Genomic DNA, 27386 nt, shown 5'->3' with positions numbered 1-27386 from the left:
GAGAATACGAGCAGGATAGACCGCGAGGCTCACTACTTAGCCAATGAATCATCGTCACCATTCTAACAACAAGCATCTGGGCCGTATGGTCGAGGGATTAATCGGACTGCAGAGGCCCCGGTTAGGCAGTGAAGTCTCCTGCTTATTTCGGGATCCAAGTTCGATTCCTCGATCGGTCGTCTCATTGTTGTTTCTATTTTTTATTTTGCTTTCTCCCCTTCCCTCAGTTGTTGTAGACCCCATAGGTGGGGATATCGAACAGCTCCCACGCCAGATCACGGTTGCGAAACCTTGTTATAAGATTCGGACTCTTGTTGCTGATCATTCTACTTACTCGCCGGCCGGTATATGGGTTCCAGCTTGAAGTCGTGATCCGCCCCGGGTGCCATAGCCGGGCGCCGGCTTGGTCGCCGTTTCCGACATTGCCGCCGCGCCCGAGAGGAGAATCCCAACGACGGAGCCGGTGGATCCACTGGCGTCAAGAGAGACCATTAAGTCTGTGCTGACAGGCACGGTGCCAGTAATGGTGCGGCTAAGAGACATTTGATGTAGTTTTCACAGGTGCAGTGGCTTTTTCAAAGGGAGATCAAAATGAGGAACATAGTCAGGCCAGTGTCCATTCGGCCGATTGCAAAATTGACCGATACGAAATGTTGAACTCTAAGCATCGTCATGTACAGGACCTAGCAGAGGCAGGCAACCCCTTGCATAAGTCCGTCAAAAGTTGCCCTCAGCTCGAAACACCCACCAACCTTTTCTGATGAATGCCATGTTCTGTCGGCGGCCAGCGTGCCAGTAGACAGCCACGCCACAAACCGTGACGACCTATTTACTGTGGCCTTATCTCTATGGTATCCAAGATGGAGCTATACTGAAGTCATCTAGAGCTATGAGTGTTTCGGCTTCAAGATTGTGTTTCTGATCAGCGGACCCGTGTGGGTTCTCAGGAGTCTTGAAATGGTGGTTGTTTCGTAGGGGCCAACACTGAGAGGATGGACGATTGTTACTTGTGATGTCAGAACAAAAGATGTCAGAATGAAAGGGCCAGGGAGAAGAGGCCTTCATACGGATAGATCCTTTCAAACAGCAGAAGGTCGGGAAATTGCCGTATGCTGCGTGGCTGATAAACACTCCCTCGCCCTTGAGATCGGTGTCTTTGGATGTTTTATTGCCAAGGGGCTGCAAAGGAGCTTTGCCCTGTGGATCGGTCGCAGACAAAGAAAAGTCGGCGCTAGTCTAGAGCTGGAGATCAAGCTGGAGCTGGGAGAGGAGCCGAAAGTATCTGGAGACGGGCTGCTTTGACAGGCCACTCAGGCAGGTTCAGCGGAGTCGAGGTGGGTGTCTTCTGCCAAGACAATAGACGGGTCAAAAGGCAGAGGCGCAACCAAGATCCGGCTTGGCTCAAGTCGGGTGACTGGATTCGAGAGTCGAGGCGACGGTTTCGGGAATAGCTGCATCGCCAAAGACACTATACTCGAGTTGGGAATTGTTCGATGCCACCTTACGATCTAAGACGATGTGGGCTCCTCTTTCTGGTCGTGTGTTGCCTCGTCTTGTCTTTTTAGCCAGAGTTTGTCCTCCTCTCAGGGAACGGGAAATGATGGAAGATCGTGAATGGAGCGGACGACCCTTTTCCGGATACGACATTGGAGCAAGCCAGCAGGCGAGCAGCGAACCACCATTCCCCTGGGAAAATAAGGTCCATCTGGTCCATCTGAATCCGTTCCCGCCCCGCTGTTAGGTTGCGTCGGTCCCCGGCCCCTGGATTTGGTGCAGCAAGAATGCTCTTCCAAGAGTTAAGGTGCGACCCGCCTCGGGAGCCAATTGCGCTGGGAGCTTCTCTTTATCTCAGGTGAGCCAGGCGTTAGGTTGGGGGTTCGGTGCCAGTTAGTGTCCGGTCCGGGGCATGAAGAGACTGGTAGAGACAACGCATTTTCTTGGTGGTACGGTACGGAGGATGAGGGGGCGGGTAAGCTCGAGACACCTTGTGGAATGCTGTTGAGGTTGTAACTGTCGACCGATGAGCTACCTGTACAGTAGGAAGTATGTGTAACGTGGCAATGGTACGGTTAGCCAGTACCGCTGAGTTGGGGTTGAAACGTTTTTGATAGAACGCGAGAGGCCATCTTTAGACATGGGGTATGGTAATCTTGGATTACGCGACGGCTATCCATCGTTAAGGAGAAGCCGGGTCCGATAGCGATCATGGTACCTTTACCAAGGATTTACTAGCAGATGAATGGCAAGTGTTAGCATGTGGACCTCGAAACACAACCGAAGAGCGTGTTAAACCCCTGGACCAACCATTTCGTTGATCAATCCGACACAGGGAAACCTCAGATCTTGCGTCTTGGACACAGAGGTGACAGGGCACCTTCTGTGCAGGGTGTGTAGGTCCACCGTTCAGGGATCCTGCAGAACGGCAGAATGGGTGAGTATTGAGTCGAGAGCATTTGTACGAGTACTGATGTTTCTGGTGATGTGTAATTGAGGTGGCAGATGGACAGCTGGACAATGGAATATTCGTTCCTTACACAGGCAAGTACGAAGTACTCCGTACCTAAGGTATATCAGGGTACCTACCTACCTAGGTAGGTAATTAGTGACCGGTGGCCTCGTGGATCTTCTTTCCCGTCTTACCTAAGAGATCCGGGGTGTTTCCTTCCCAAGCACAAGTTCCTCCCCTCCGAGGTACTGGATTTTTTTGGACCTGGGCCAAGCTCCCCGGTGTGTGCTGCTGCTTCCTACCTTACTGCCACGTCCCACCCCCCTTAACGCCAATCTGTACATGCCACCTGCCTTACTTCGCCCTACCTCACCTTCCTTGCCTTTTCAATCCATTCTCTACGTACCTTCACTTTTCTTCTTCTCCTGCCGTCTTACGTGCCTTACAAAGTGCCTTCGTGCCTTCCAACCTTACCTCATTTGCGCCCGAGTTCCAATCCGTGGCCTTTTATCCTTCCCTTCCTTTCTCATTCGTTCCTCCGCTCCTTGTCCCCCTTGCCTGTCGTCCCAGCTTCCTTCGTGGCTCTGGCTCTGGCTCTGGCCTTACCTTTAGCTTTTCCTTCCGACAACGACAACGACGGAAACCGAGAAATGACATCGAATTAGCATACGCATCATCCTTGCTGCTTCTCGAATTCTTTGGACCACAGGGTCCTCCATCCTTCGACTCGACTGTCTAGCGCTACCTGCAGAGTAGCACGCGACAGCAATACAACTTCTCCTCCACCGCGCGACGAGAGCCTCGCTCCGGCGAGCCCGCAAACATGATGCCCCGCCGACGGAGCCGTTATGTGATTCTTGTCGCTGTTGTGATGGTCTTTATGCTGTATCAGGTCTTCAAAAATCCTGAATGGGATTCCACAGGTCAATCCAGCAGCATCAAGCCCAGCGAACCCGAAAAGGGCCAAAACGTCCATAAGGATTCCTCGAAGCCACCCCCGGCCAACGATCCCGCTTCCAACAAGCACCTCAACAACCAGCCGCCCCCCGATAGCGAACATCCCCACGACCAAGAGGAAGACGAGCCTGAGCAGAACCCTCAGAAGCAGACGGCCAAGCCCACTGTCAAGATTCCTCAGCTCAAGACGGAGAAGGCCAAGGCGCCCACCAACACTCTCTCTGGCCCTACCCTTTCCATCCACGCCTACAATGATGAGGTAGAGGCCACCAAGTCGCCCGAGGTCACCAAGGCGCCCACAAAGCCTCTAGAGCTGGAAGAGGACCTCCATGCCAAGAAGCCTCCCGGCCGACCCAACTTTGATATCGCCGAGAGCCTGTCGACCTCGACATCACAGATCCACTGGCACAAGGTCTCCGAGCACTTCCCCGTTCCAACGGACGAGATTATTCCCCTCCCCACCGGCAAGCCCAAAGACATTCCCAAGATCCAATACGACTTCAAGCCAGAGTCCGAGGCTGCCAAGGACAAGCGCGAAAGGCGCCTAGCCCTGATCAAGGCTGAAATGCTACGGTCCTGGGGCGGATACCGCAAGTACGCTTGGATGCACGACGAACTTTCGCCTGTCAGCGGTCGTAACCGCGACCCCTTTTGTGGCTGGGCCGCTACTCTCGTAGACGGTCTTGATACGCTCTGGATCATGGGCATGAAGGAAGAGTTTGCCGAGGCCGTCAAGGCCGTCAAGGAGATCGACTTCACCTACAGCCCGACACGCCGTGACATCCCGGTCTTCGAGACCACTATCAGATACTTGGGCGGCCTCCTCGCTGCTTACGATGTGAGCGGCGGTAAAGAAGGCGGCTACACTGTCCTGCTGGACAAGGCCGTTGAACTCGCCGAAATCTTGATGGGCATTTTCGACACCCCCAATCGCATGCCTATCTTGTACTACAACTGGATGCCCGAGTATGCTTCCCAGCCACATCGAGCTACGACCGTTGGCGTGGCCGAACTGGGTTCGCTAAGCATGGAGTTCACACGCCTTGCCCAGTTGACCGGTAAAGACAAGTACTACGATGCCATCGCTAGAATTACCGACGCTTTCGAGGACCTCCAGAACCGTGGCACTACTATTGATGGCATCTTCCCTGAACAGCTGGACGCCTCTGGCTGCAACAGGACCGCTGAAGCCATTATTTACCAAGAGAAACAAGCTGCAGCTGCTAGTGCGAGTGCGGCCGCTGCTCGGTTGAGCGAGCCCCAGGGCCACGAGCCTGCGGCTGCTGAGGCCAAGCGCGACGAGACTGATCCGATTTTGCCGCAGGAAACTGCTGTGGCCAAGGGCAACGGCAGTGAGCCGGAAAGCAACCCACTCGCGAGGCGGGCTGTTGGTGTCGACAAGAATGGCGAGTCTGTGGTTGAGAATGCAAACATCGATAACAAGCAGGCTTTCCCAGCACCCAAGGTCAACGAACAGCCCTTGTACCCCGGTAACAGTGGTCGGAGGCCATCTACTCCTACGACACCTGACAAATCTTCATGGGAATGCATCAAGCAAGGGCTTGCTCCTGGTGGTTGGGGATACCAGCAGTATAGCATGGGTGGTAGCCAAGATTCCACCTACGAGTATTTCCCCAAGGTTAGTTCACCTTGAGGAGTTGTACTGGAAAAGAAACTAACTCGCGTAGGAATATCTCGTCCTTGGCGGTCTGGAGCAAAAGTACAAGACGATGCACATCAAGACGGTCGAGGCCGTGAAGAAGTGGCTTCTCTACAGGCCTATGGTTCCCAAAGAAAGGGATATCCTCTTCTCAGCCAAGGTTTCGACATCTGGCGACCCCGAAAACGATCTGCGAACTGAGTATGAAGTTACTCACCTCACCTGCTTCATTGGTGGCATGTTTGGTCTGGGAGGCAAGATTTTTGACAGACCCGATGATATTGAGATCGCCAAGAAGCTCACTGACGGATGCGTCTGGGCGTACGAGACTATGCCCTCCGGTATCATGCCTGAAGGAGCCTCTGTCGTGCCCTGCGCGTCTACCAAGAGCTGCCCGTGGAACGAGACTCTTTGGTGGGAGCACCTCGACCCGTCAGCTGACTGGCGTGAGGCACAGGTCAAGGCGTGGGAGGACAGGCAACGTGAGAAGAAGCAGCAAAAGCAGCAGGACGCCCTCCGTAAGCAAACCACTGAACGAGGCAACAAGCCTGTTGAGAAGTCAACCGAAGAGACTGCCCAGTCCGAGTCACCCGTCGAAAAGAAGGACCCCCTCGACGATATTCACGTTCCCAAGGATGAGCCGAAGAAGCTAGGATCAGCTGAGAAAACCGAGTACCCGGCGCCTGAGCCTGGCCTGAACAAGTCCCCTTCCAACGTTGATGAGCACCTTTTGAAGAAGAGAGATCCTGCTCCGCCAGTGTCTCAAGACCCTCGTAAGGGCACTGCTCAGGAGGCCGCCAGCAACACTCTGAAGGACAAGCTCGACCTGAACAACCCTGGAAGTGCCACCGACGATATCACCAGCAGTGTCCCCAACGATGCACCCGTCAGCGGTGGCATCGTGGGCAAGATCGCGTTCGAGGAGGAGGGAGAGGTTCCCGACCCGAAGCCGCTCTCGCATGAGGAGTGGGTCAAAGACAAGTTAGAGCTCGAGAAGATCCCGCCTGGCTTCGTCAACATCAACGCCAGGCGCTACATTCTTCGGTAAGCTATCACTTATCCTCGTTCAAGATTTGAGCATGGCTAACACTCCTACAGTCCGGAGGCTATCGAGTCCGTGTGGTACATGTATCGCATCACTGGAGACCCTGTATGGCAAGAGAAGGGATGGAAAATGTGGGAGGCCATCATCAAGGCGACTCGTACCGAGCACGGCAACAGCGCCATCGACGACGTCCTGTCTGAAGATCCTCAACCTGTGGACGAGATGGAGAGCTTCTGGATCGCCGAGACGCTGAAGTACTTTTACCTCTTGTTCTCAACTCCCGATGTCGTTAGCTTAGACGACTGGGTCCTCAACACCGAGGCGCATCCGTTCAAGCGTCCTGTTTGAGGCGGGATGAAGGTGTGAATTCAAGTGTGTGTGTACGAGGGCAAGGTGCAGAGAGCATGACTTTTTGGCATAAGATATCACGGGTGGTGGCTACCATGGCGTTGCGGCGTGCTTGTGTTGATTTGCGTGGCACGATTTGCTGGGGCTAAGGATTGTTCATTGTATAAAGTTAAAAAAGGTCTGCTAGCCAAATGCCAGTCTGCAGCATAATGATGAGCGATGAAAGTGGCCAAGCCTGCCTTGCTCTATCTACCTAAACTTACCCTCTGATGAAGAAAAAAATCGTTGACGCTACTCAACGAGATTGTATTTCCCACTACACAGCCCCTCCCTCCCATCCTCGTCACAGGGTCTCTCAAACACGATGCAAGGGCCACATGAGTCAATTGCCATGTCACTTCATTAACATGGACGTAAGTAGTACGCTTTGTGGTTTGTTTGTCATGTTCAATTTCATTTCCATCTCGTCTTATCTGTGTCATCTCTTCGAGGACGCCTTTGCTCATCGTCATCTACAGCGGATGACATACTCCTACACATTTCCCATTTCCCATGCGTCCGACTTCGTTTCCCCCATTTCCCTCCTTTCGTATTGCTCGGTGTTGTTTCGTCTCCATTGCGAGCATGCTGCGTCATCCACTGCTCTTAGAGAAGAGAAGGAGCTCATCTATATTCGTCTTTGCTCGCGTGAGCAAACCAACATTAAAAATGACGAGGGGTTCTTTGTGGCAAGACTTCGAAATGTCTTGCCGCCCCATGCCGGCCCAGGATGAAAGCCAGAAAGAGAGGAAAATCAAAAACGCAAAACTCGATATACAACGCCGATGTCCCAGATGCTGATGGTTTTTTGGTGCTGGACGATGAATGTGCTGATGGCGGCAGGGGTTCAAATGATGTCCCCTCCTCGAGAAGCCCTCCATGTACAAGTTTTCCCCTTCGACTCTTGCTTGGGACTCTGTTGTCCGTCTTCTTCACACATGTACCGTCGTCAAATCTTTCGTCTCATTCAATCTTCTCCGTCGTCGGCCCCTTAATCAACCATCTGGCTCAGAACGCGAATGCTGAGAATCATGACCAACAAGCCGATGGTGACGATGATGAGCAAGGTGAAGCTGAACCAACCGAGGACCATGGCGGAAGTACCGACACCAGAGCGGACAGCGCCGTTACCGAAGTCTTGGGCAATGATCGACGCGGCGACGGATGCGGTGTGCTGCCATAGCACAGAGACCAGCACGAAGATGGAGGCGATGAAGATGATGGCTAGCGAAATCTGGGAAACGGGACGCGAGGGAAAGGGCTTAACCTCGCGGTCGGAACCCTCGGAGTCCTCCTCCTCGTGCCAACCCGGGAAGGTGGCGAGCAGAAGGAAGCAGACGAAGGCGAAGATGATGGCAATGATGCTGAGAAACTATCAGTATCTACTCTGTGCTGAAAGGTCGGGTGGGTCAACTCACATGAGATAGGGGAAGACAATCATATCTTTGAACTGAGCGGCAAGCCAAATCAGGTTCAGAGGGTCCTGATCGACCGACACCTCGTTGGCGAGAGCGGTGGCATTGTTGCTGCAAAGCCAACTGCCTCCATCCGGGCTGATGCAGATACCAAAGTATCCAACGCGGCAGGCAAGGCGGGCGTCACCAGCAATGTTCTCAATAGCGGTGTGGACGTTGTAATCAACTTGGGCCGTAGAAGGAACTGCCGTGTAATGATCATAGTACAGCGACAAGAGGAAGATGTCGGGGATCAGAGGTGATGATGACGAGCAGCCTGCCAAAAGTAGAGCTACGAAAGACGTTAGGATATGGTTCATGAGGTCGTATGGCAGGTCTGAGAAACTCACATAAAAGGATGATGGCGACTGCAATCAAGATCATCAAGACATGGTGGTATCCTAGGAATGGCACGAACCCTGTGATGGCGCAATGTTAGCCGGGGCTCTGTTCTTTGAGCTTTGCAGGGAGATAAGCTGGGATAACTCACGATACCAGCCTACTTGGAATTTCGGCATTTTGACTGTGTAATATTACTCCAGTCCTCGAGAGGAATGGCTCTCTTGTTGGTGACCCACGCCGTCCTCCGTTGTAGCGGAGCGACGGAGGGGTTCTAGTCCTGGCACCTCAGCGCTGGCACGCTTGGTGTCTTTCCCTATCGTCGGCGGGAGGTGATCGCGCGAGCGGAGAGGGAATGCGGAGCGAGGGAAACTCGTGGCTCGATGGAATGTAGACGATAAGGTTGCTTGGTTCTGGTTGAAGAATCGTGGGTAGTGGGTTGCTGGAGAACACCGCGAGGAATGCGGGACGGTGTCGGAACCTGCGATTAGAGTGAAGCCTTTCCGATTACTGTCAGACGCAAAAACAGACTTCCACTTTTGATGCTTCTTGAGTAGAATGCAAAAGTGAGAGAGTGTGTGAAGATGTCAAAGTGAAAGTGCGGGTCGGGTCTTCGAAGGGTGGGAAAAGAAGTGGTTTGATGCAGATGCAGGTGCGGATATTGAGATGGCTGGGAGAGGAGAGAAGGAGGGTTGGAAGGGTGAACTTAGTTTTGTCTCTCTGCCTGACGATGATCCAGAAGCAGAATTGAAAGCGGGAAGCCCGCAGGTTCGGGGCGAGCGGGAGAGGTTTGTACGTCTGCAGAATGAAATATTCAGATGGCTGGGAGGGAAGAAAAAGGTCGATGGATGTATGGATGGATATTCTGGAGACTGGAGAAGAGGAGCAGTGACAAGTTTGGGAAAAAGAGACGTCGACGAGGATGCGCAATCGGTCCTGCCATCCACTTTTTGGTCAAAAAGGCTGTGCGGCGGTTGCGATGCTTGGTGTCTAGGTCACTAGGAAGAGCATCCGTACGTTAGAAGGAAGCTACGTAGCTACGCCAACCTCCTCTATTTACTCTTGGTACTGCGGCCGTTGTCCGGGCGATTCGCAGCGTCGCAGCGGTTCCTGGGCGAGCAGGGCGGAAGAGTGGGGCCACACCTTTGAGAGGTCCGGTACGTACCCGTTAGAGTTGTCTGGGGGAGGCCCCTTCGCTGCGTATTCTGTGGCTTTTAGTGGCTTTAGTGGGAAAAGAACGGGTCCCACCAGCGCGGGAAACAGGCCTGAGAGGTTCGAAAAAAAGCCCGGTGGCTGGGTGACGTCTTTTCAGGGGTCCCCCGTCCCGTGTCCCCCGTCAAATCTAAGGCCGCATCTTTAGCCCAAACCTCTGCGCGTGTCTGTCTACCTTAGCCTCGTCAGGTCCTACCAATTCTCAGCTTCTCTTTTACCTTATCCAGTTATGATCTTAGCTGCTTAGCTGAGCTCCAAGCAGAGCAACACGCATACTCCAAAAGTCCAGAGCTCTCTTCAAAGACCCCTTGTCGAAACTTCCTTAAGTGGGCTGTTCTAACGCTCGCGCTTCCTCTTGTATCTCGCGGCTTTCCCTGTTTGTCCTTCGCTTGCCTCAAGCTTGCCCCTCGCCATACCCAATCCAACAGGCACACGACTCGACTCGAGACGGCAGCTCGGCGGTTCCTGCATTGGAGATGAGACCCGAAGCCGGGGTCCGGCACATCGCGTTGGTTCCTTGATTTGTCCATTCGCTCGTGTCGAGTCTTGGTGATGCGTTGTTACGGTGCACCAAAAGTCCGTACGAAGTACGGCTTCTAGCCCTTTGCCCCAGTTGGCATGGCGACAGCATGAGAAACACAAAGTCCCGAATGACAGCCAAGAATCATCCTCGGGTTCTTTACGGATGCAATCACTCGGCGCCCTGCCACATTCCTACACCGGTCAGCTCGCCTGCTCTCTTACACAACAGCTGAGGCTATTCGCAGTCGAACTCCCCTGCTCTGCGGATACATCTACTGCAGGAACCCCAGGCGGCTCCGTGTTTCCCATCGAGACCCATCGACTTCTCACCCCCGCCATGCAAAGTCCCATCTCCTTCGCCTCTGCAGCGGTAAGCTACACCAACACACCGCTCGGTTTGGCGGTCAATCTCACTCTTCAGCTCGAAATCGTCAGCCTATGAATTACAATCATCTTGTGGCTGCAAGACTGTCGTTTAGACACCTGTCACGGCTGTCGAGTGTCAGCCATTCCTCCTGTCTCTGTCTCTCTCACGGGTCCGCATTGACCGTCTTCGCCGCCGGATGTTAGCGCCGTCTGCCTGCGGTGCCCGAGTTGCCGGAAATGCGCAGATCACGGGAGTCTATGTGTTTGCCTTCGCCCAGCGCAGCGACTACCAACACTGCCATCCTTGGGGAGACTTTCTTCGACGGCGTTGGAAAACTGTCATCATCTGGATCTGTTCGCGAAGGAACACGCCTGGCAAGCCATTGACGCAATCTATATGCGATTTCGCCTGCCTCGTCGAGCCAGTCGCCGATTACACGGACTGAACGCCAGACGGTTGTTCTCAGAGGAGGAATCACATCCTCTTAAGAATTGCCAGCGAATAACCCGTGATGACTCACTGACAACATGGTCAAGCCTCGCAGTACTCCGTAATCCCTTGATGATGACAAGTATCTCAGCCACACGAGAAGTCCTGAATTGGTCGCTTTACTCGGGAACCGCAGAAGCCGGCCTCCGGCCTCGTCGACCCTGAATAATATGTGGCTGGTAAACAGAGGTCATTGCGCCATGGCCAAGACTCAGATGCATCCATTGCTTGAGTCGGTGCCCTGTTATCCGAATGACCACAACGTTGATGGGTTCCCCAACGTTTTTGACATCCAACATGAAAGAATTTCCTACTTCATGTGAGAATCGCAAGACGCTCACGGAGATCCATAAACTACGGATACACAGCAGCGATTTCCAATCATGTATGGATACGTGCATATACCAGATTAGGTAGCCGTCATGGTGTCGCCAAATATGCCTCTACCATGCAGAAACTCCGTATCCGTGTAATTGCATGTGCCCCACCACTTGCTGGCCTCCCTCAGCTCCACGTCATTGTTCAGACCACAGTCGCAAAGTGAAGGTTCAAGAATGACACTTGGTGCGCAAACAGCCGCAACAAACACTGGCCCGACATGAGCACGACGTTTGGAGACCGCGCTCAGGCGGGCGCTCTGGATATCCGCGTCGAAGATTTCCTCGACGACAAGCTTCAGTCCACCACCGATCTCGAGAACCTCGACTCCCTCATCGCCAACGTGGAGGTCCAGCGCAGCCAGCTTCAGACCCAGCTCGACAACGCCATCAAACAGCTCGACGAAGCTCGCCAGACAGCCGGCGACCGCCAATCCTCCCTCGCGCAGCGTATCCAAGACTTCCAGGAGCTCCAGCACAGCATCGATGTCCGAGTCAAGATAGCGGCCGCATCCGACGCCCCGAACCAGGCCATCGCAAGGCTGCAACAACCTATGAAGAAGCTGCAGACAATCGAACTTGCCCAGAAATACCTGACGCTGCTACAAGACGTCGAAAACCTGCGGACCGAAGCTCGCTCGCACCTCCCCGACAGCCCAAAGGCTGCTTTGGAGCCGTACTCGAAGCTCAAGCAACTGTCGAGGCGCCTGGAGGAACTCTCAGGGCCGGCTGATGATGCGGCAGTACATCTCGTCAATCACGTGCGGAGTGTTGCCGATACGCTGTGGGACGAGATGAAGAAGACAATGTCGAGCGAGCTGGAGACTGTTCTCAGCAAGAGGTCATGGCCCATGGTGGAACCTAGCTCTGAAATGGACGACGAGTGGCTCGCCTGCTTTGAAAAGTTGCTGGACCTTCAGATTCCCGAGGTCATCCTGAGCAAGTCCACCGTCAGCCTTCTCTCGTTCGATGTCATGTCACGAATCTTCATCTCTGAGTTCCGCTTCCACTTTCTCAGCGACAAGCCGACGAGCAAACCCGATGCTATTGGATCGCACTGCTTCCCTTGGTTCTTGGCAACCATTGAAAAATGGGAAGACTTCTATAGAGACAACTTGGGTTACCTGCTGGCTGCCAAGTTCCGCGATACCTCCGCGGGTAACAGTCTAGTATACGTTGATCCGGTCTGTGCTTTCATCACCAGCATGCTGCCCGTCATGAGAGAGAAGGTCCAGAATGTGGTTGCAGAAACGGCCAAGAACCCTGCCTTCTTGAGCAGCTTCATGGGGCAGTTAATGACATTCGATGAGAGTATTCGGACAAAGTTCAACTATGACGGCGGGGATCCAGACCAAGGTTGGCCCGGCCTGGCTACTGAGGTCTTGGAGCAGTGGTTCGAGCCTTGGTTCCAGGCAGAAAAGGAGTTTGCTCTCGAGCGCTTTCAAGCTATCATGGATAGCTCCGATGCACGAAATATCGACTACGATTACGCTATAACGGGAAAGACAAAGCCGACTTTCGGCGCAGTGCGCGTCACTGACTTGTTGAGGTCTATTACAACCCAATATGAGAGAGTACGCGCCTTCAAGCACAAGATTCGGTTCTTGATTGGAATTCAACTCGATATTCTCGACGAGTTCCATGACCGTCTGCGTGGCTCTCTCGAGGCCTATCAAGCTCTCACATCGACAGTCGGCAGGACTTTGCACGGTGTCACGAAAGAACAGCTTGCGGCTCTCGAAGGCACCGGTAGTTTCGAGTCTCTGTGCAAGGTTTACGGCAGTGCAGACCACATTGTCAACACGCTCAAGGACTGGGGTAACGAGGAATTCTTTGTCACGTTATGGGATCAATTGCAGGGTCGCGCGACCAAGGAAGGCGAGACGTCGAGGATGTCTGGCGAGATGAGTTACGAAGAGGTCAAGGATCGCACCTCTGCTGCCGTCGGCTCGGAGGCTAATGACGGCGTCCTCTTTGATGAGACAATCGCTGCGTACAGCCTTAGACGCAAGACGGCGCAGGAGTTTTTGGTGAGCGCGCTTGCAGACTCTCATTACAAAGCCTTTAGAGCCTATGCGACACGGACACACTGGACAACCATTAGTGACAGTGGTCCCGAGAGTGAGTTGTCTATCTTAAAAGCATTACCGTGCATGATACTAACCATTTACCAGTCGATCCGTCGCAATTGGCTGTTACACCAGAGCTCGACGAGCCCTTGAGAGTACGTCTCCCCACAGCCTAACTCCCAACGTCCCTCCTAACCTTGACCAGATCCTCAAGCGCAACTTTGATTTCCTACTTAAGGCTATTGGCACGGCAGCGTTCCGACGCACATGGCGCTCCGCACTGGACAAACTCCAAGACCTGCTTTGGGGCGAGGTCTTGATGAGGCAGAGCTTCACCGCGTTTGGTGCGGCCCAGTTCACGCGTGACGTCAATGCCATTTCCTCCCTTGTGGAGAGATATATCCAGAATGGTGTAGGATCATTGGGTAGTCTGTTTGACGCGCTGAAATTGCTCAACCTCCCGAACGAACCCCAGGAGGGCACTTTGTCACTCAAGGACGCTACGGATCGAGTGTTTACCGATAACACGGAGGCCAAGAAGTTATTGGAAGAGCTAGACATTGACACACTCACACCCGCGAATGCTAGGCATATTTTGCAGCGCAGGGTGGAAAACAAGGAATAGTCTGGAATTTCCTTACAGCAGGCAGACTCAGATCTACACAGACAAAAATGATGCTAGGCACTGATATATTACAGATGCCATCCTGTCGCAAGTTGTTATGATAGATCCTTGACAATTCATGACCCTGAATGATTCTATTTTGCCAAAACCCCAGCGTGTGCATATTCTAGTAAATGAATCTCAAAATAGATGACCCTATTTCACCCATTCCGTCTCCCATCTTTTTTTTTTCCACTCCAAATAGAGAGATGCTCAGCTAATAGCACGCATGGTCAACTCGACCGTGGCAAACGTGCCAGCACTAACAGGCATAGCCCTCAACAGCGTCGGCACAATACCCCTCCAGAACCCGCGAAGCCCCTCGCCGCGGTACGTCTGCGCGAAGCAGTCCCGCATCGACTTGTACCGCTGCTCCTTGCCGAACCCGTCCGTCTGCATCTTGCTCTTGATCACGTCAAAGGGATAACTGCTCAGCCAGAGCGCCTCACCGGCAAGACCGCCGTAGAAAGCAATCTTGTAAGGCGCAATGTCCTTGCGGTCCATGTTGTTGCGCCGCGCGTCGGCGTTCATCATCCACTCGAACGCCAGGAACCATACGCCGTAGGCCTGCGCCTCGCGGAGGATCGTGACGGCTTCGCCGCGGTAGAGGCCGTTCTTCAACACACCGCCGTGGGAGGCGAGTTTGCGGACGCAGTCCAGGGGGCCAGAGTAGAGCCGGGCGGCGCCGTGGGGTTGGGTTTGCAGCCTGATGCGGACGTGCTCGATGGGACCTGAGATTACCGAGTTTGCGACGCCGGCGAAGGCGCCCGAGGCGTAGTACTGGGCGTAGGAGAGGGGACCCGTGGAGCCGTTGCGGGACTCGAAGAAGCGGCGGGCCTGGTGGAAGCCTGCGAACTGGATGGAGACGCAGGCGCCGATGCCGAGGAGCGGGGTGAGGGTTCCCTTGTAGAAGGCGAGGGCGCCTTCGTTTTTGTAGATTTGGGTTGCGGCGTTGAGGGCCGTTGTCGGGGTTGTTGAGGTTTGGAGGCGGACTTTTACGATGTCGAAGGGTTGGCCTGCGGGGTGTTAGCTTTTTTCTCAATTGATTTCACGTTTCTGGAACTCTGATCGTTTCCAGAGCTTCATGAAAGTTCTATGAAGGCGAAGTGAGTGAGAATGAGGTGGTGAATGCTTGAGGTCGCCATTGTGTGAGGTTCGGCTGTGATTCCGAAGTCGGCTCCAGAAAAAGGCATCTCAAGCTCATCTCATCGCCAACCCTCTCCCTCTCTTTGTTCTGCGCATTTTGAAAAACGTACCGAGCAAGACCTGAGCAACACCGCCCGCAGCGCCAGAAAAGAGGTCCTTGGCCGTCTGGAGAGCACCGCCCACAACCTCGGGCTCAACCGCCGCGTCCGCCATCGTGTCTAGCCTTTTCGTTTGTTCGGTCTGTTTGCCGAGCTTCACTCTCTATGCCTTTGCCCCGCCACCGTTGATCGGTGCGCGCCCTGAAAAGGTCCGTTGGGGAAACTCCGACTGTCAACGATAGTGAATCTCACAACTCGAGATTGAGTCGACTGACTAGAGGGCGTACCGAAGACAATTGGTCTCGAGGAATGCGTAGGAGGTGAAGTTCGTCGGTGAGGGTTGAGAGGGAAATCGGCGACCACTTGTCCCGGTTTAAGCTCAATGAGACTATTTATCAAGAAGCCACCCCCCAGGCACAGATAAGGCAAGCTGTCTGTGGGGACATGCAGGGCGGTCATGGCGTGCTGTTGCTAAGCCGTTTACGGCGGTGGTGAGGGTTCACCTTGATGAGTAAGCTGGTTAAGCGCGACAGCGCGGTTATGAGGTCGGCGAGGCCTTCCGCCATCCTCCAAAGCCTGCGTGATCTTTGTGAGATCAGCTCCGTTGTCGAGATGTGAATTGGTTCGTCAATTCCTCATGTGTTGTTCAATGTTCTAAGTTAGTCCATGCTAGGGGCTAGTGTCGAGTGTCAGTACTGAAGCATGCCTTAAACTCGTACTCAACTCCTACCATGCGTGGGAGTCCTGCATTCGTCTTCGTCTGTCATTTGTTGCCAAATTTTTGGATACCGTTGTAATGAATGCCAAATAGTTGGCTGGCGATTGCTGTAATAAGGGAAAGTAGTCAGCGGTGACAAGCTACCTGGCCCAAGGTTGAGCTGGCTGAGGTAGTGAGGTAGCTACCCCACCAAACATGTACCTTGACCCCTCACCTCGGTGAACAGGCCACCGTAGATTGGGCAGTACCGTCACTGCAGCTTCCCCTCCACACCGTTACGAAAAATCGCGAGTTCCTACCAACATCGGAGAGATGCGCTGAAGGCAAACATCAGCTCAATTTCACAATGTCGGCAGCGGGAAAGAAGCCGGAGACGGCTGTGTATGTCTACCCGAATTCGTTCGTTGCCGCGCACAAAGCTGACCATATTTTTTTAACCACCTCCACAGCAAGGACGCCACGCCCAGCAACCCTCGAGGTATCCCCAAAGCGCCGTTCGTCGACAAAGTCGAGGACTACGTCACCACCCGCGAAGATGTCGAACCGACGATGCGCAACTTCCAGGAGATGATTTCGTGAGTCGCACACTCGCCCGCTCACCCGCCCGCCAGGTGGGCTGGTCATGCCACACCAGAACTTCAATCCGACGCATCGAACGAGGCTACCGGGAAGGGCAAGGCCAGGTTAGGCACATGGGGAACAGCTGGTAACACATCATTCTTTTGCGCAGGAAATACCAGTTCATGGAGCTGAATCTTCAGAAGAGGATGGCTGGACTGAACGACAAGATTCCCGATATACAGAAGACGCTCGACTCTGTGCGGTTTCTGAAGCTCAGACTGGTGACTAGCCGCTCACGGATGCATCTATCGACAGGAGGCGCTGACAAAAGAGATAGGACGACGATGAACCGATCGAGACGACATTCGAGCTGAACGATACGCTTTACTCCAAAGCAAAGATCCCGCCCACTGAAGAGGTGTACATTTGGCTAGGCGTAAGACAATGACTGCTCCGCAGTAGACGATGCCATGGGTTTGAAAAGCTGGCTGACTGTACAGCAGGCAAATGTCATGTTGTCGTATCCCGTCGACGAAGCCGAGACCCTACTCGAGTCCAAGCTATCAACGGCGAAAACGAGCTTATCAAACTGCGAGGAGGACCTGGATTTCCTGAGAGAGCAGATCACGGTAACATCTGGCACCTAGGCGAGACGGGCTTGACCGCGTATACTAATCAATCACAGACTATGGAAGTCGCCATCGCAAGAGTATACAACTGGGAGGTGGTTCAAAAGCGGAAAGACAAGGAAGAAGGAAAGGATATCAAGAAGGAAAAGGACGAGGACAAGGCTGGCAGTTAAAAGGCGAAAAGCTCGATACCAAACCAAAAAACAACTTGATGATGTTCTGCCATTTCTTGCACAACCCCAATTTCACAGCACAGCATAAACCCGCAGCTATGTTTTTACACAACACGATCCGGATCATTGGGCCGTTGGTTCAAGCGATGGCCCTGTAGGCTTACGAATCCCGACCAGGGTCACGCATCCGTAGATGATTTAATTTCGAGGTCGTGGCTGAAGGCTTCCGATTATCGATACCCCTTTATGCCATGGTAACGATCACGAAAGCGAACTAGGAGGTTTTTGTTAGTGCTGTGCAAGATCGCAGACTACCAATACAGCGTCACAGCATAGCTATGCACGTATGATGTTTAATCACTGGAGGCCAACCTGTCAGAAATCCGTCCGAGGTTAGCTAAACTTAGTAAGGAAAGTTTTAGCCATTGGATCAGCCGCCATCTCGATACCACTGGTGCTGGCCCGCTGCAGCTGACCGTGACCGAATCATGACAATCGAGAACAACGCCCGCAAGCTAAGATCTGAGACGATGTTGGGCATGAGGTGGCAGACTGCACCAATCTACAGCGGCTCCGGGTGCTCGTGGGTAGGAATCCAGATCATTACGTAAGGCTGGGCTGTTATCTTAATAAGATGCGGGTGCCGTGGCAGGCGTGGCACCGTGGGTGCGTATCCGTAGCTGCGTAAGTGCGGTGTAGACGGCTGGCTAGGTTCGACGGGAAAGCCCAATTCGTGAGGGGCAGCCAGGGGCAACAGCGGTGCGGGACCGGTCGCTATGACGATTTTTGGCATTCTGCCAGCAGGTTCACTTTAATTCGACTTCCCAAGCCTCCCCTACTTTCCCGCTAGAGATCTTCCTTTCCCTTACCTTTCCCCACAACCAGCTCTTCTCTCCTAAACACCTACAATCCTGGTTGGCAACTTTCTTCAGGACAAACAACTTGTTACGGTTGTCCTATTGTCTTCGAATCCCATTACCTCTCCTCCACCCCGCCTTTTTCCTCTCTCTTTTCTTTTTTTCTTTGGAGGGCTCTGCAAAATCCCTTCAGCTACACCGATCTTCTTTCCTCGTCAACGAGAAGACCCTAGAACAAAACCCCCACCATGTCCCAGCAAGAACTCGATCCCAAGTACGACCAGTACGACTACCCGACCGTCGCCCCGACGGCGGCCAACGGTCACCCTGGTCACCTCACCCCCGAGCAGAAGGCTCAGGTTGCCCAGCTGCGCCTGATGCTTGAGTCGGATGGCTACGACAAGCGCCTCGACACCCTGACTCTGGTATTCCCTCCCATCCTGTGGCAGACACCCAATACTCGGAGGCCTGCGAATTCCACATCCAGAGCACCTTACTAACAGCCGAATTATAGCTGCGCTTCCTCCGCGCCCGCAAGTTCGATGTCAACCTCGCCAAGCAGATGTAAGCGGTGTCTTGTCTTCCACATCAGATCGTGCAACATGTAGCTGACGGGTATGATTTAGGTTCGTCGACTTCGAGACCTGGCGGAAAACGACCAAGCTTGACAACACCGTGCCGACCTGGGAATACCCCGAGAAGGAGGAGGTGTTCAAGTTCTACCCCCAGTACTACCACAAGACCGACAAGGTACGCCGCCATAGGAAAGAGACAACTTGCTCGGTGAAGTCGCTCACTAACGCACTGCTTCACAGGATGGCCGCCCCGTCTACGTTGAGCAGCTTGGTGGCATCGACCTGAACGCCATGTACAAGATCACCACCGCCGAGCGCATGTTGACCAATCTGGCCGTCGAGTACGAGAAGTGCGCCGACCCCCGCTTCCCCGCCTGCTCCCGCAAGTCCAACCACCTCGTCGAGACGTGCTGCACCATCATGGACCTCAAGGGCGTCACCATCACCCGTGTCCCCCAGGTCTACAGCTACGTCAAGCAGGCCTCCGTCGTCTCCCAGAACTACTACCCCGAGCGTCTCGGCAAGCTCTACATGATCAACGCTCCCTGGGGCTTCTCCACCGTCTGGTCCGTCGTCAAGGGCTGGCTCGACCCCGTCACCGTCTCCAAGATCAACATCCTTGGCTCCGGCTACCAGAAGGAGCTTTTGAACCAGATTCCCGCCGAGAACCTCCCCAAGTCCCTCGGTGGCAAGTGCGAGTGCCAGGGTGGCTGCCAGCTCAGCGACGCCGGCCCGTGGCACGAGGCCGAGTGGACCAAGGAGCCCTGGTGGCAGAAGCCCGAGGCCAAGGCCGCTGCTGCTGCCGGCGGCGACGTCATTGAGAACAAGGGCGGTGAGACCGTTACTGCTCCGGCTGCCGGCGGTGCTGCTCCTGCGGCTGCTGCTACTGCTGACGCCAAGGCTCCTGCTGCGGCATAAACGTTGCCGTTTTAGGAAATTGCGTGCATTGGAATTGAGGTTGTTCATTTGAGAGTGGCGCTGCCGGATGAGCAGTTAGAGAGAAGGCGTTGACAAATGTGGTGTTGTGTCTTGAGGTGAAGAAAGACACTGGGTTGGGTGGGAGATGGGGGTGGCTACCTAAAAACAAGAGCATCTTTTCTTAGAACCGCTCATACACGTGTTGATCCTGGCAACCTTTGCTATTCCACATTATACATACTTTCATTTTGATCAGTGGACCCCATTAAATGGCATTTTCGCAAAAAGAGAGACCATCGTCTTTATGCTTTCCAGACTTTATTAGACTGCAATCAGCACATGTAAAAAGCACTGCCCATGGGTCATCGGCCGTCTGGCAGGATGCCCACTGTTGTGGTATAAGTTCCCAACGCCTCAACTCCCATAAATGAAAAGAACCCCCCTCTCGTCAAATTGCCTCACGACCGTTCCGTAACGGTATACTCCCCAGCAACCCTCGCCCTCTCCATCTTGGCAACAGTAGCAGGCATCGTCTTCTTCAACCTCCCCAACCCGCCCACCGCGCCCCCAAACGCCTCCTTCACCTCGCCCCTCCTCTCCATCGCCTCGAGCGGGAGCACCTCGGCCTCCATCTCCCTCGCCTCGTCCTCTTTCGCCTTCTTAGCAGCCTCGAAAGCGGCCTCGTCTACGGCCGCGGCGGCTTTGAACTCGTTTGTCGTCGCGGTAGCGATGGCGCCGGGGACGGATTTTTTGAGGGCGGCGATTTCGTTGAGAAGGTCTTCTTCTTCGCGCGCGAGGTCTTCGACGCGCTGGCGGAGGCGGGCGTCCCAGGGTTCGTAGGCTTCTTCTGGTTCGTCTGAGGGTGTGTTGTTGGAGAGGAAGGTTGACGGGTCGGTGTCCATGCCGTTTATGGAGAGGTTTGGGGCTGCGTAGGTGAATGTTTTGTTGATGTACTGTGTTTTCGGGGGGAGTTTGTGTTAGCGAGATTCTTGGGGGTTGGTGTGGCTCGCTTTCTTCTGCCTTTGCTTTCTCGTGCCTTGGAGGGGCAATCTCGAAGCAAGAACATGAGGGTCGTGCAAGATTTCACCGAGACAAAACAAGAGAAAGGGAAGAGTTTGGAGTAGTAGCCTCACCTCGTTGACCAGGCGCTCAATAGGCGCCCGCAGCTCGTCCTCTTGCGCGTTGCTGCCCTCGATGTGCGGAAACGCATTGTCGAGCTGTTCCTGCGCGGCGCGCCGGACGTTGGTGAGCAGGTACGCGAGGTCGTCGCGGGATTGCAGTTCGATCTTCCTATGTGCGTCCTCCATAGTTGTCTCCTCGTTTCCGTTTCCTATCCCCTTCTTCCTTTTTGGACCTTAATTTTCTTTCACTCTTTTTCTTCCTTCTTCACTAACACATTCGAGTGGGATCCTAGTGGGTTTGAGGAGGGCGGTCTGTATTGAGAGTCCTTAATTGCTGGTTTTGGAGGGGGAGATTGCTCGAGTTCGATTGGTCTCGCGACGTTTGTTGGCGCGTCGTGGGTGGTGGGGTGTTGAGTCGTGGTGGGTTGTGTTTGTCCTCGGTGTGGATGTTTACTTGCGCCTGGTTTGCTTGACGACGGGACGGTCCAGTTCCATTCGACACCACCTCACCCCGGCCAGCGGTCGCCCCATCGGTGCGCGTCGAGCCCGTCGTCCGATCTGACCCGTGCTCCTCCCACCATCCAGATGGGCTTATCAGAGGCTAGTGCGTCTCTATCTTATCTTCTTATCAGCATGTGACGCTCCCCAGACTACCTTAGGTACCGACCTTGAATGACCGAATCGATCCCAATGCAACGCCAGCGACCCAACCCCGAGAACTGCCGAGATCGGACAGTCGCTCCGAAGAGGTTCAGGGAATGGTTCGGTGTGGAACACAGACCAGTAAGGTAGACCTGTTCCGTTCACCTTTGAGAGGGAATGATGGGCGGCGGCACTGTGCGGGACAAGCATCACCAGAAAAGAAACCCTCCCCAATTTTAGTTTTACCTAGGTACAGCTTTACCCTCATGCATTGCATGAATGCTGCAAGGGGAGAAAAGAGAGTATGGGATCATCCGCCAAGGTCACGAGGTGCAGCAGTCCCACGGTTCGGATCTTGTTCAGAGAGATGGGCGAGAAGGGATCGACGTCGATAGTCAATATATGAGAGACATGATGAATGACGACCGGTTCGGTGTCGGGACGGTGTGTGTGTTTGCGGCATCAGCCGGGCTACCATCTTCAAAATAGCATCACAAACTTTCCCTGCCCACACACATTCATCCAACAACTTAGGCTTCCCGGCCGAACCGGATATGCTATGTCGTACAGGTCAAGGAGCGCCTGTCTAAATAGGTGTTACAACGCAGGCAAAATGACCCAAACTCTTTTTCCGACTTTGAACGGCGGTAGGTACCCTCAAAACTTGGCGTTCTTGCTGGACGTCCGTCCCCTTGTCCGTCTGTCTGGGTTGATGCATCTCGACGCTATGACTGCGAAACTGGGACGGACCTGCATGGGGGGAGGAGCACAGAGGATAGACAATTTTACCGCACCATCGAAATCAAAACCAAAGGGGTAGTTTCGAGGACTTTCAAGACTGCGTTGCTTATCCGTACATATGGAGGTACGCCGGACACTCACAATGAGAAAATTGCGGGGCGATGGTTTACGGGATGGTTCAGCTGGTTGATGCAGCTGGGGTAAACGCTGTTTTGCGTCACCTATCAAGGTGAGAAATAAATAACCGGCACGGTGCGGCACACCGTGGTGCTCAGCAAGGGAAAGAACCGGGACATCTGTCCCAGACCTTGCCTTACCTTGCTGTTCTTCTTTCGCAGAGTGTACATCGTGTCTCACTTATCTCTTCATCGTTCTGAGTGTTACCGACAAGCAACGGGAAAAGCCAAAGGACCAAAGACCATCATCGCACTTACACCACCCATACTCCCATGTCACAAACGTGGGGTTCCCCCCTTCCCAAGATGGGCAAAGCCCACGGCGAAAGCGGAGCTTGCTTTGCTTGGAAGGGGTTTAGGTGCCATGGCGTTGTCGGTCCTCGGGTGCGTGCGGTGAAGGTACAGTACAGTAGCGCCGGGCCTGCGGTACTGGCGGTCTTCCGCTGGTCTGGAGCCAGCCCAAGGTAACTGGACCCTCTTTCTCAGAACGCCATCTGGGACGGAATGGCGTCCAAACAGGCCACACCGACGACAGTGCGCCGGGAGAAGGGGGGCTAACGGTGACCAGAGACCTGAGGTTTCGAGTCAGAAGCTGAAGGGGGCCCGTTTCAGCGATTTTCGAAGATCAACATGATACTGTTTGCACTTATTCAATGATTGTGACTACTGGGCTCTCAGTAAGGCATGCACTTATGGAGTGGCTGCAAGACAGGTGGTTGGTTATCGGCTGGTCTGCCCAATTACTCCGACGGTACCCGTGGACCCTGACGTGGTACCTGGCCGGCTTGCGCTACCCTACTGCCCAAACTCTCGTAGAAAGAGAGACAGGAACATGCTTGATAGGCTCAAATGTACGCCATAAATCAGGACATTGTGTAGATCACGGTGGCGGACGGCTTTTGACTTGTATAGTGTCCATGTGACACTACCTTATTGAACTATGAACTGGTGGAAAATCAATGAAAAGGGAAAACCGCGGTAGAGGCGGCATAGTACACGATCGAGGAGGGTATGTGCTTGCAATCCCATGGAACGCCCCAATCCAAAGAAAAGCAAACGGCAACAAACAGATAAGAAATGTAACTTGAGACAATGAAACCCGTCTCGCCAAAACGATCCCAACTCCCCCGATGATTCCCAAAGGCCGGTGTCACTAATAGCTCCTCGATGTCGAGAAGGAAATGCGACTTGTACTGTGTTTCCACTTGGTGTACTCCCATGCACGTTCGTATCCGGATCGAACATGGGCCCATTTGCCTTGGTGGTTCGTTTGTAAAGCAGTCTGATAAAATGATATAAAAGAGTCCGAGGGGGTACAGGTCGTGGCCGGACGCCGTGATGTGGAAAGAAAATGTATCTCGTGAGGATCGTCGGTCTAAGCGCTCAGGACGTAGTTGTTCATGTGTAGCGTCATGGCCGTCTCTGAGGGACGCCGTTATTGGGGAAACATGTTGTTGATCTCCTCGTCGCTAAGGACAATCTCGTGTACGGGCTCCCGTCGGTTCTCGAGCGGGGTGTAGTCACAATCGACATACGACGGCAGGAAGATCTCTGAACAAAGTGGTCAGCAAGTAATGGGAGGAGAGACCGGGACAAACTTTACTCACCTGGGTTCCACGCAAAGCCCTGGCTCGAGGAGAGGTAGGTGATCTGGATGGCCTGTTAGCATTCGTTCCCTGAGGAGGACTATGGTGGTCTTACGAGGCGGGGAGTTCCGTTTGGTTCGCCGATGTTGATAACGGTGCTTTCCTGCTTCGACAAGGCGGAGCCTGTCCGTGATGTGAGCAAAGGTCCCAAGTTGACATGTACAGAGTCCGAGACAGGCATGTCGGGCAAGGCTGCAGGCCCGGGCTGTGTAGCTTCAGAGTAAAGTGGGATGACTTACTGAGAAGGCTAGGACGACGTTCATGGACCATCTTTCGCTTCTGAACGGAAGTCGGGGAAGATGTTTGAGGTGAACTGGAGTATGTCGACGAGGAAGAGCTAGCAGCACCCCGGACCTGGGGTGACTGGTGGTGGTGATATGTGTTGGCCGACGACGGGGTCATCGGGATTGCAATTGACGACGACATGATGTATGTAGTTTCGGAGGGGAACAGAGGGAAGACCCCAAGTAAGATGAGACGACAAAGTTCAAGAGTGATTGAAAGCAGTCAGAGAGATCGAGGAGAAGCACGAGAGAACGCACACCGGAAGGCAGGTCATGTATGGTAGAGAAGCAGTGCAGCGTCAAAGTGAAGCAGATGAAGGAGTCAGAAGTGGGATTAAAGGTACGAGAATGGAGAGAAGGAGTGCCTGTGACTGTACAGTGCTAGGTCGGCTTGCTGGACGAAGGCCCAACGAGGCACCCGGCCGGTGAACACATCATCCCATGGGGGGGTTGATAAGAGATAGGTGCCGGAGTAGCAGGCCGTGCTAAGGACCGACGGTGACACTCACCGACGACTCTAACAGTGGAATTGCGGGAGAGACCCTCACATCATCATGGCAGGGATCTTGTGCCGTCTCCACAGTACATGGGGGCAGGCGTCCCCACTCGAGGCCAATCGGAGGTCGTCGCTGCCTCCAGTCTGGGCAACGTGCTGCAGGCACTTCGCCTTGCTCCAAGTCATCTGCTGAGCCAATCAATCAACCAGAGAGTGTCCAGTGGGGGGCCTGCCTGGTATCCCAAACAGCACGTGACCTTGGAGCTTTGACCAGGTTCCTGACTAAGCTGGGCTGGGCTGAGAGGCTGCGCTGCATGCGTATCCGATTGACGCCTACAGCCAAGCTCGAGCAAGCAAGCACCACCACCACCCAGCTTGAAATCAACAACCTTACCATCATCAACGACACCGCCTATTGTCCGCGAACTCACATCCTCTACGAACTTCGAGGCATCTCGAGTAACGAAACCCCTTATTCCACGCCTTTAATACCCATCAAATATCCGACACAATGGGTGACGTCTTGGTGGAAAACCCGGCCAACCAAGTCGCCCCTCACAAGAAGACAGCTCCCTCAACAATCCCTAGTATTGAGAACTTTGAGGGCATCGCGACGGAGGGAGGTGACGACTATGCCACATTGAAGAAGCTGCAAAGACAACTGGAGTATATCCAGTTGCAGGAGGAGTATATCAAGGATGAGCAGAGGTTCGATACTCGCACGATCACTGCGTGTCATCTGGTTTGCTGACCCGCTGGCGTAGGAGTCTGAAGCGCGAGCTTGTCCGGGCTCAAGAGGAGATCAAGCGAATCCAGAGTGTTCCTTTGGTGATTGGGCAGTTTATGGAGGCCATCGACCAGAAGTATGCAGACCCCCGCAGACAGCTCCCGCTTCGAGCTCAACAATGCTAACTCATCATAGCACCGGAATCGTACAGTCATCCACGGGTTCGAATTATGTCGTCCGCATCCTTTCCACCCTCGACCGCGAGAAGCTCAAGCCCTCTTCCTCCGTCGCCCTCCACCGCCACTCCAACGCCCTCGTCGACATCCTCCCCCCCGAAGCCGACTCGTCCATTGCCATGCTTGGCGCCGACGAGAAGCCCGATGTGACGTACGCTGATGTTGGTGGTCTGGACATGCAGAAGCAGGAGATCCGCGAGGCTGTCGAGCTGCCATTGACGCACTTCGACCTCTACAAGCAGATTGGTATCGATCCCCCTCGCGGTGTCTTGCTCTACGGTCCTCCGGGAACAGGAAAGACGATGCTGGTAAAGGCTGTGGCGAACTCCACGACGGCGAACTTCATTCGTGTTGTTGGCTCCGAGTTTGTTCAGAAGTACCTCGGTGAGGGTCCTCGTATGGTTCGCGATGTCTTCCGCATGGCCCGCGAGAACGCCCCCGCCATCATCTTCATTGACGAGATTGACGCCATTGCGACGAAACGTTTCGATGCGCAGACTGGTGCCGATCGTGAAGTTCAGCGTATTTTGCTCGAGCTTCTGAACCAGATGGACGGTTTCGACCAGACCGCCAACGTCAAGGTCATCATGGCCACGAACAGAGCCGACACCCTCGACCCCGCCCTTCTCCGTCCCGGTCGTCTGGACCGAAAGATCGAGTTCCCTAGCTTGAGAGACAGACGCGAGCGTCGTCTCATTTTTTCCACCATTGCCAGCAAGATGAGCTTGGCCCCCGAGGTCGACATGGACTCCCTGATTGTTCGCAACGATCCTCTCAGTGGTGCCGTCATCGCTGCCATCATGCAGGAGGCCGGTCTTCGTGCCGTGCGGAAGAACCGCTACAACATCATCCAGAGCGATTTGGAGGATGCCTACTCAAGCCAGGTCAAGGGCACGAGCGACGAGAACAAGTTTGATTTCTACAAATAAGCGACTGCTCTCTCCGAGGGAGAAGGCGCAGGCGGAAACGGCGCATCGTGGGGGGAACGAACAGAGCTCGCTGCCAGGCTGGCAATGTAATGTCATGAAGGGCACGGCTGGGAAGGCAAGGGATAGACTTTACAAGGCTTCGGGGAGCGAGACTTGGCGTCGCGTTGTACAATACAATACACTCGATAAAGAAGTTGCGTTGCCGCCACTATGTTTCAACCTGGTTTTCAAACCCATTTCACTCATGTGCTGGGAAATGCGTGATCATGACTGTGACCTAAAGGAGTGCTTCCCTTTGTCTAAAAATTTCCGCCAGTATCACCAGAGGCCCCTGAGTATGCGGTGCAGCTCTATGGATCTCATAAATCAGGGTTTGTAAGACATGAATCTCAACTACATGTGCCTCTTCCAACACCGACATTCAGCTGCCTCCGACCCCTTACGACGATTGTTGGAAGCAGAAGAGCGGAAGTTCAGATAACACCTAGACGTTTCATTGAACAAAAGCTGGAGTGAGATTAAACAGACCCTATCTGGGACGTAACCCAGAGTGTGAGCCGTCTGGCATAGTATACAAAGGGGAATATATAAAAAAGCGCCATACTACAAGTTTGGTGTCGATGACTTGATTACCTAGCTCATATTGTTTCAAAAAGATGCAATAGGTGTGTGTCTTTGTCTATGGGAGAGAGGTACGAAAACGCGCAAAAGAGAAAAAGGAGAGA

At 53.9% G+C, this 27386-nt stretch overlaps 10 protein-coding genes across 10 annotated transcripts; 6 read left to right on the top strand and 4 right to left on the bottom strand.

Annotated features, from left to right (window-relative positions):
* Nucleotides 1-3269: 3269 nt before the first annotated feature.
* CPAR01_07267 (glycosyl hydrolase family 47) lies at nt 3270-6456 on the top strand (the record flags this gene model as incomplete). The annotated part of the gene is made up of 3 exons (XM_060491537.1): nt 3270-5042; nt 5092-6107; nt 6162-6456. The coding sequence occupies 3 exons, from the start codon at nt 3270-3272 to the stop codon at nt 6454-6456; spliced, it is 3084 nt and encodes a 1027-aa protein (XP_060350411.1).
* Nucleotides 6457-7486: 1030 nt separating this feature from the next.
* On the bottom strand, nt 7487-8467 carry CPAR01_07266 (uncharacterized protein; the record flags this gene model as incomplete). Its single annotated transcript, XM_060491536.1, has 4 exons — nt 7487-7859; nt 7914-8241; nt 8300-8368; nt 8440-8467. The coding sequence occupies 4 exons, from the start codon at nt 8465-8467 to the stop codon at nt 7487-7489; spliced, it is 798 nt and encodes a 265-aa protein (XP_060350410.1).
* Nucleotides 8468-10185: 1718 nt separating this feature from the next.
* Nucleotides 10186-10834, top strand: CPAR01_07265 (uncharacterized protein; the record flags this gene model as incomplete). Its single annotated transcript, XM_060491535.1, has 2 exons — nt 10186-10392; nt 10502-10834. 2 exons carry the CDS (start codon nt 10186-10188, stop codon nt 10832-10834), a joined length of 540 nt encoding a protein of 179 aa, XP_060350409.1.
* A 642-nt stretch (nt 10835-11476) lies between these two features.
* On the top strand, nt 11477-13949 carry CPAR01_07264 (RINT-1 family protein; the record flags this gene model as incomplete). The annotated part of the gene is made up of 3 exons (XM_060491534.1): nt 11477-13376; nt 13430-13479; nt 13530-13949. The coding sequence occupies 3 exons, from the start codon at nt 11477-11479 to the stop codon at nt 13947-13949; spliced, it is 2370 nt and encodes a 789-aa protein (XP_060350408.1).
* A 252-nt stretch (nt 13950-14201) lies between these two features.
* Nucleotides 14202-15347, bottom strand: CPAR01_07263 (uncharacterized protein; the record flags this gene model as incomplete). The annotated part of the gene is made up of 2 exons (XM_060491533.1): nt 14202-15004; nt 15245-15347. The coding sequence occupies 2 exons, from the start codon at nt 15345-15347 to the stop codon at nt 14202-14204; spliced, it is 906 nt and encodes a 301-aa protein (XP_060350407.1).
* Nucleotides 15348-16296: 949 nt separating this feature from the next.
* CPAR01_07262 (prefoldin subunit) lies at nt 16297-17313 on the top strand (the record flags this gene model as incomplete). Its single annotated transcript, XM_060491532.1, has 6 exons — nt 16297-16331; nt 16400-16525; nt 16681-16792; nt 16849-16947; nt 17015-17140; nt 17197-17313. 6 exons carry the CDS (start codon nt 16297-16299, stop codon nt 17311-17313), a joined length of 615 nt encoding a protein of 204 aa, XP_060350406.1.
* A 1105-nt stretch (nt 17314-18418) lies between these two features.
* Nucleotides 18419-19663, top strand: CPAR01_07261 (CRAL/TRIO domain-containing protein; the record flags this gene model as incomplete). The annotated part of the gene is made up of 4 exons (XM_060491531.1): nt 18419-18595; nt 18685-18734; nt 18797-18920; nt 18986-19663. The coding sequence occupies 4 exons, from the start codon at nt 18419-18421 to the stop codon at nt 19661-19663; spliced, it is 1029 nt and encodes a 342-aa protein (XP_060350405.1).
* A 458-nt stretch (nt 19664-20121) lies between these two features.
* Nucleotides 20122-20970, bottom strand: CPAR01_07260 (uncharacterized protein; the record flags this gene model as incomplete). Its single annotated transcript, XM_060491530.1, has 2 exons — nt 20122-20616; nt 20797-20970. The coding sequence occupies 2 exons, from the start codon at nt 20968-20970 to the stop codon at nt 20122-20124; spliced, it is 669 nt and encodes a 222-aa protein (XP_060350404.1).
* Nucleotides 20971-23778: 2808 nt separating this feature from the next.
* Nucleotides 23779-24415, bottom strand: CPAR01_07259 (uncharacterized protein; the record flags this gene model as incomplete). The annotated part of the gene is made up of 4 exons (XM_060491529.1): nt 23779-23894; nt 23951-23993; nt 24045-24181; nt 24229-24415. 4 exons carry the CDS (start codon nt 24413-24415, stop codon nt 23779-23781), a joined length of 483 nt encoding a protein of 160 aa, XP_060350403.1.
* Nucleotides 24416-25280: 865 nt separating this feature from the next.
* On the top strand, nt 25281-26661 carry CPAR01_07258 (26S protease regulatory subunit 6B; the record flags this gene model as incomplete). The annotated part of the gene is made up of 3 exons (XM_060491528.1): nt 25281-25477; nt 25534-25632; nt 25692-26661. 3 exons carry the CDS (start codon nt 25281-25283, stop codon nt 26659-26661), a joined length of 1266 nt encoding a protein of 421 aa, XP_060350402.1.
* Between the last annotated feature and the right edge of the window lie 725 nt (nt 26662-27386).

Source organism: Colletotrichum paranaense, assembly GCF_030867605.1.
Source record: "Colletotrichum paranaense strain IMI 384185 chromosome Unknown Scaffold_5.1, whole genome shotgun sequence".
NCBI classification, from domain to species: Eukaryota; Fungi; Ascomycota; class Sordariomycetes; order Glomerellales; family Glomerellaceae; genus Colletotrichum; species Colletotrichum paranaense.
This window is presented reverse-complemented; position numbering and strand designations above follow the sequence as displayed.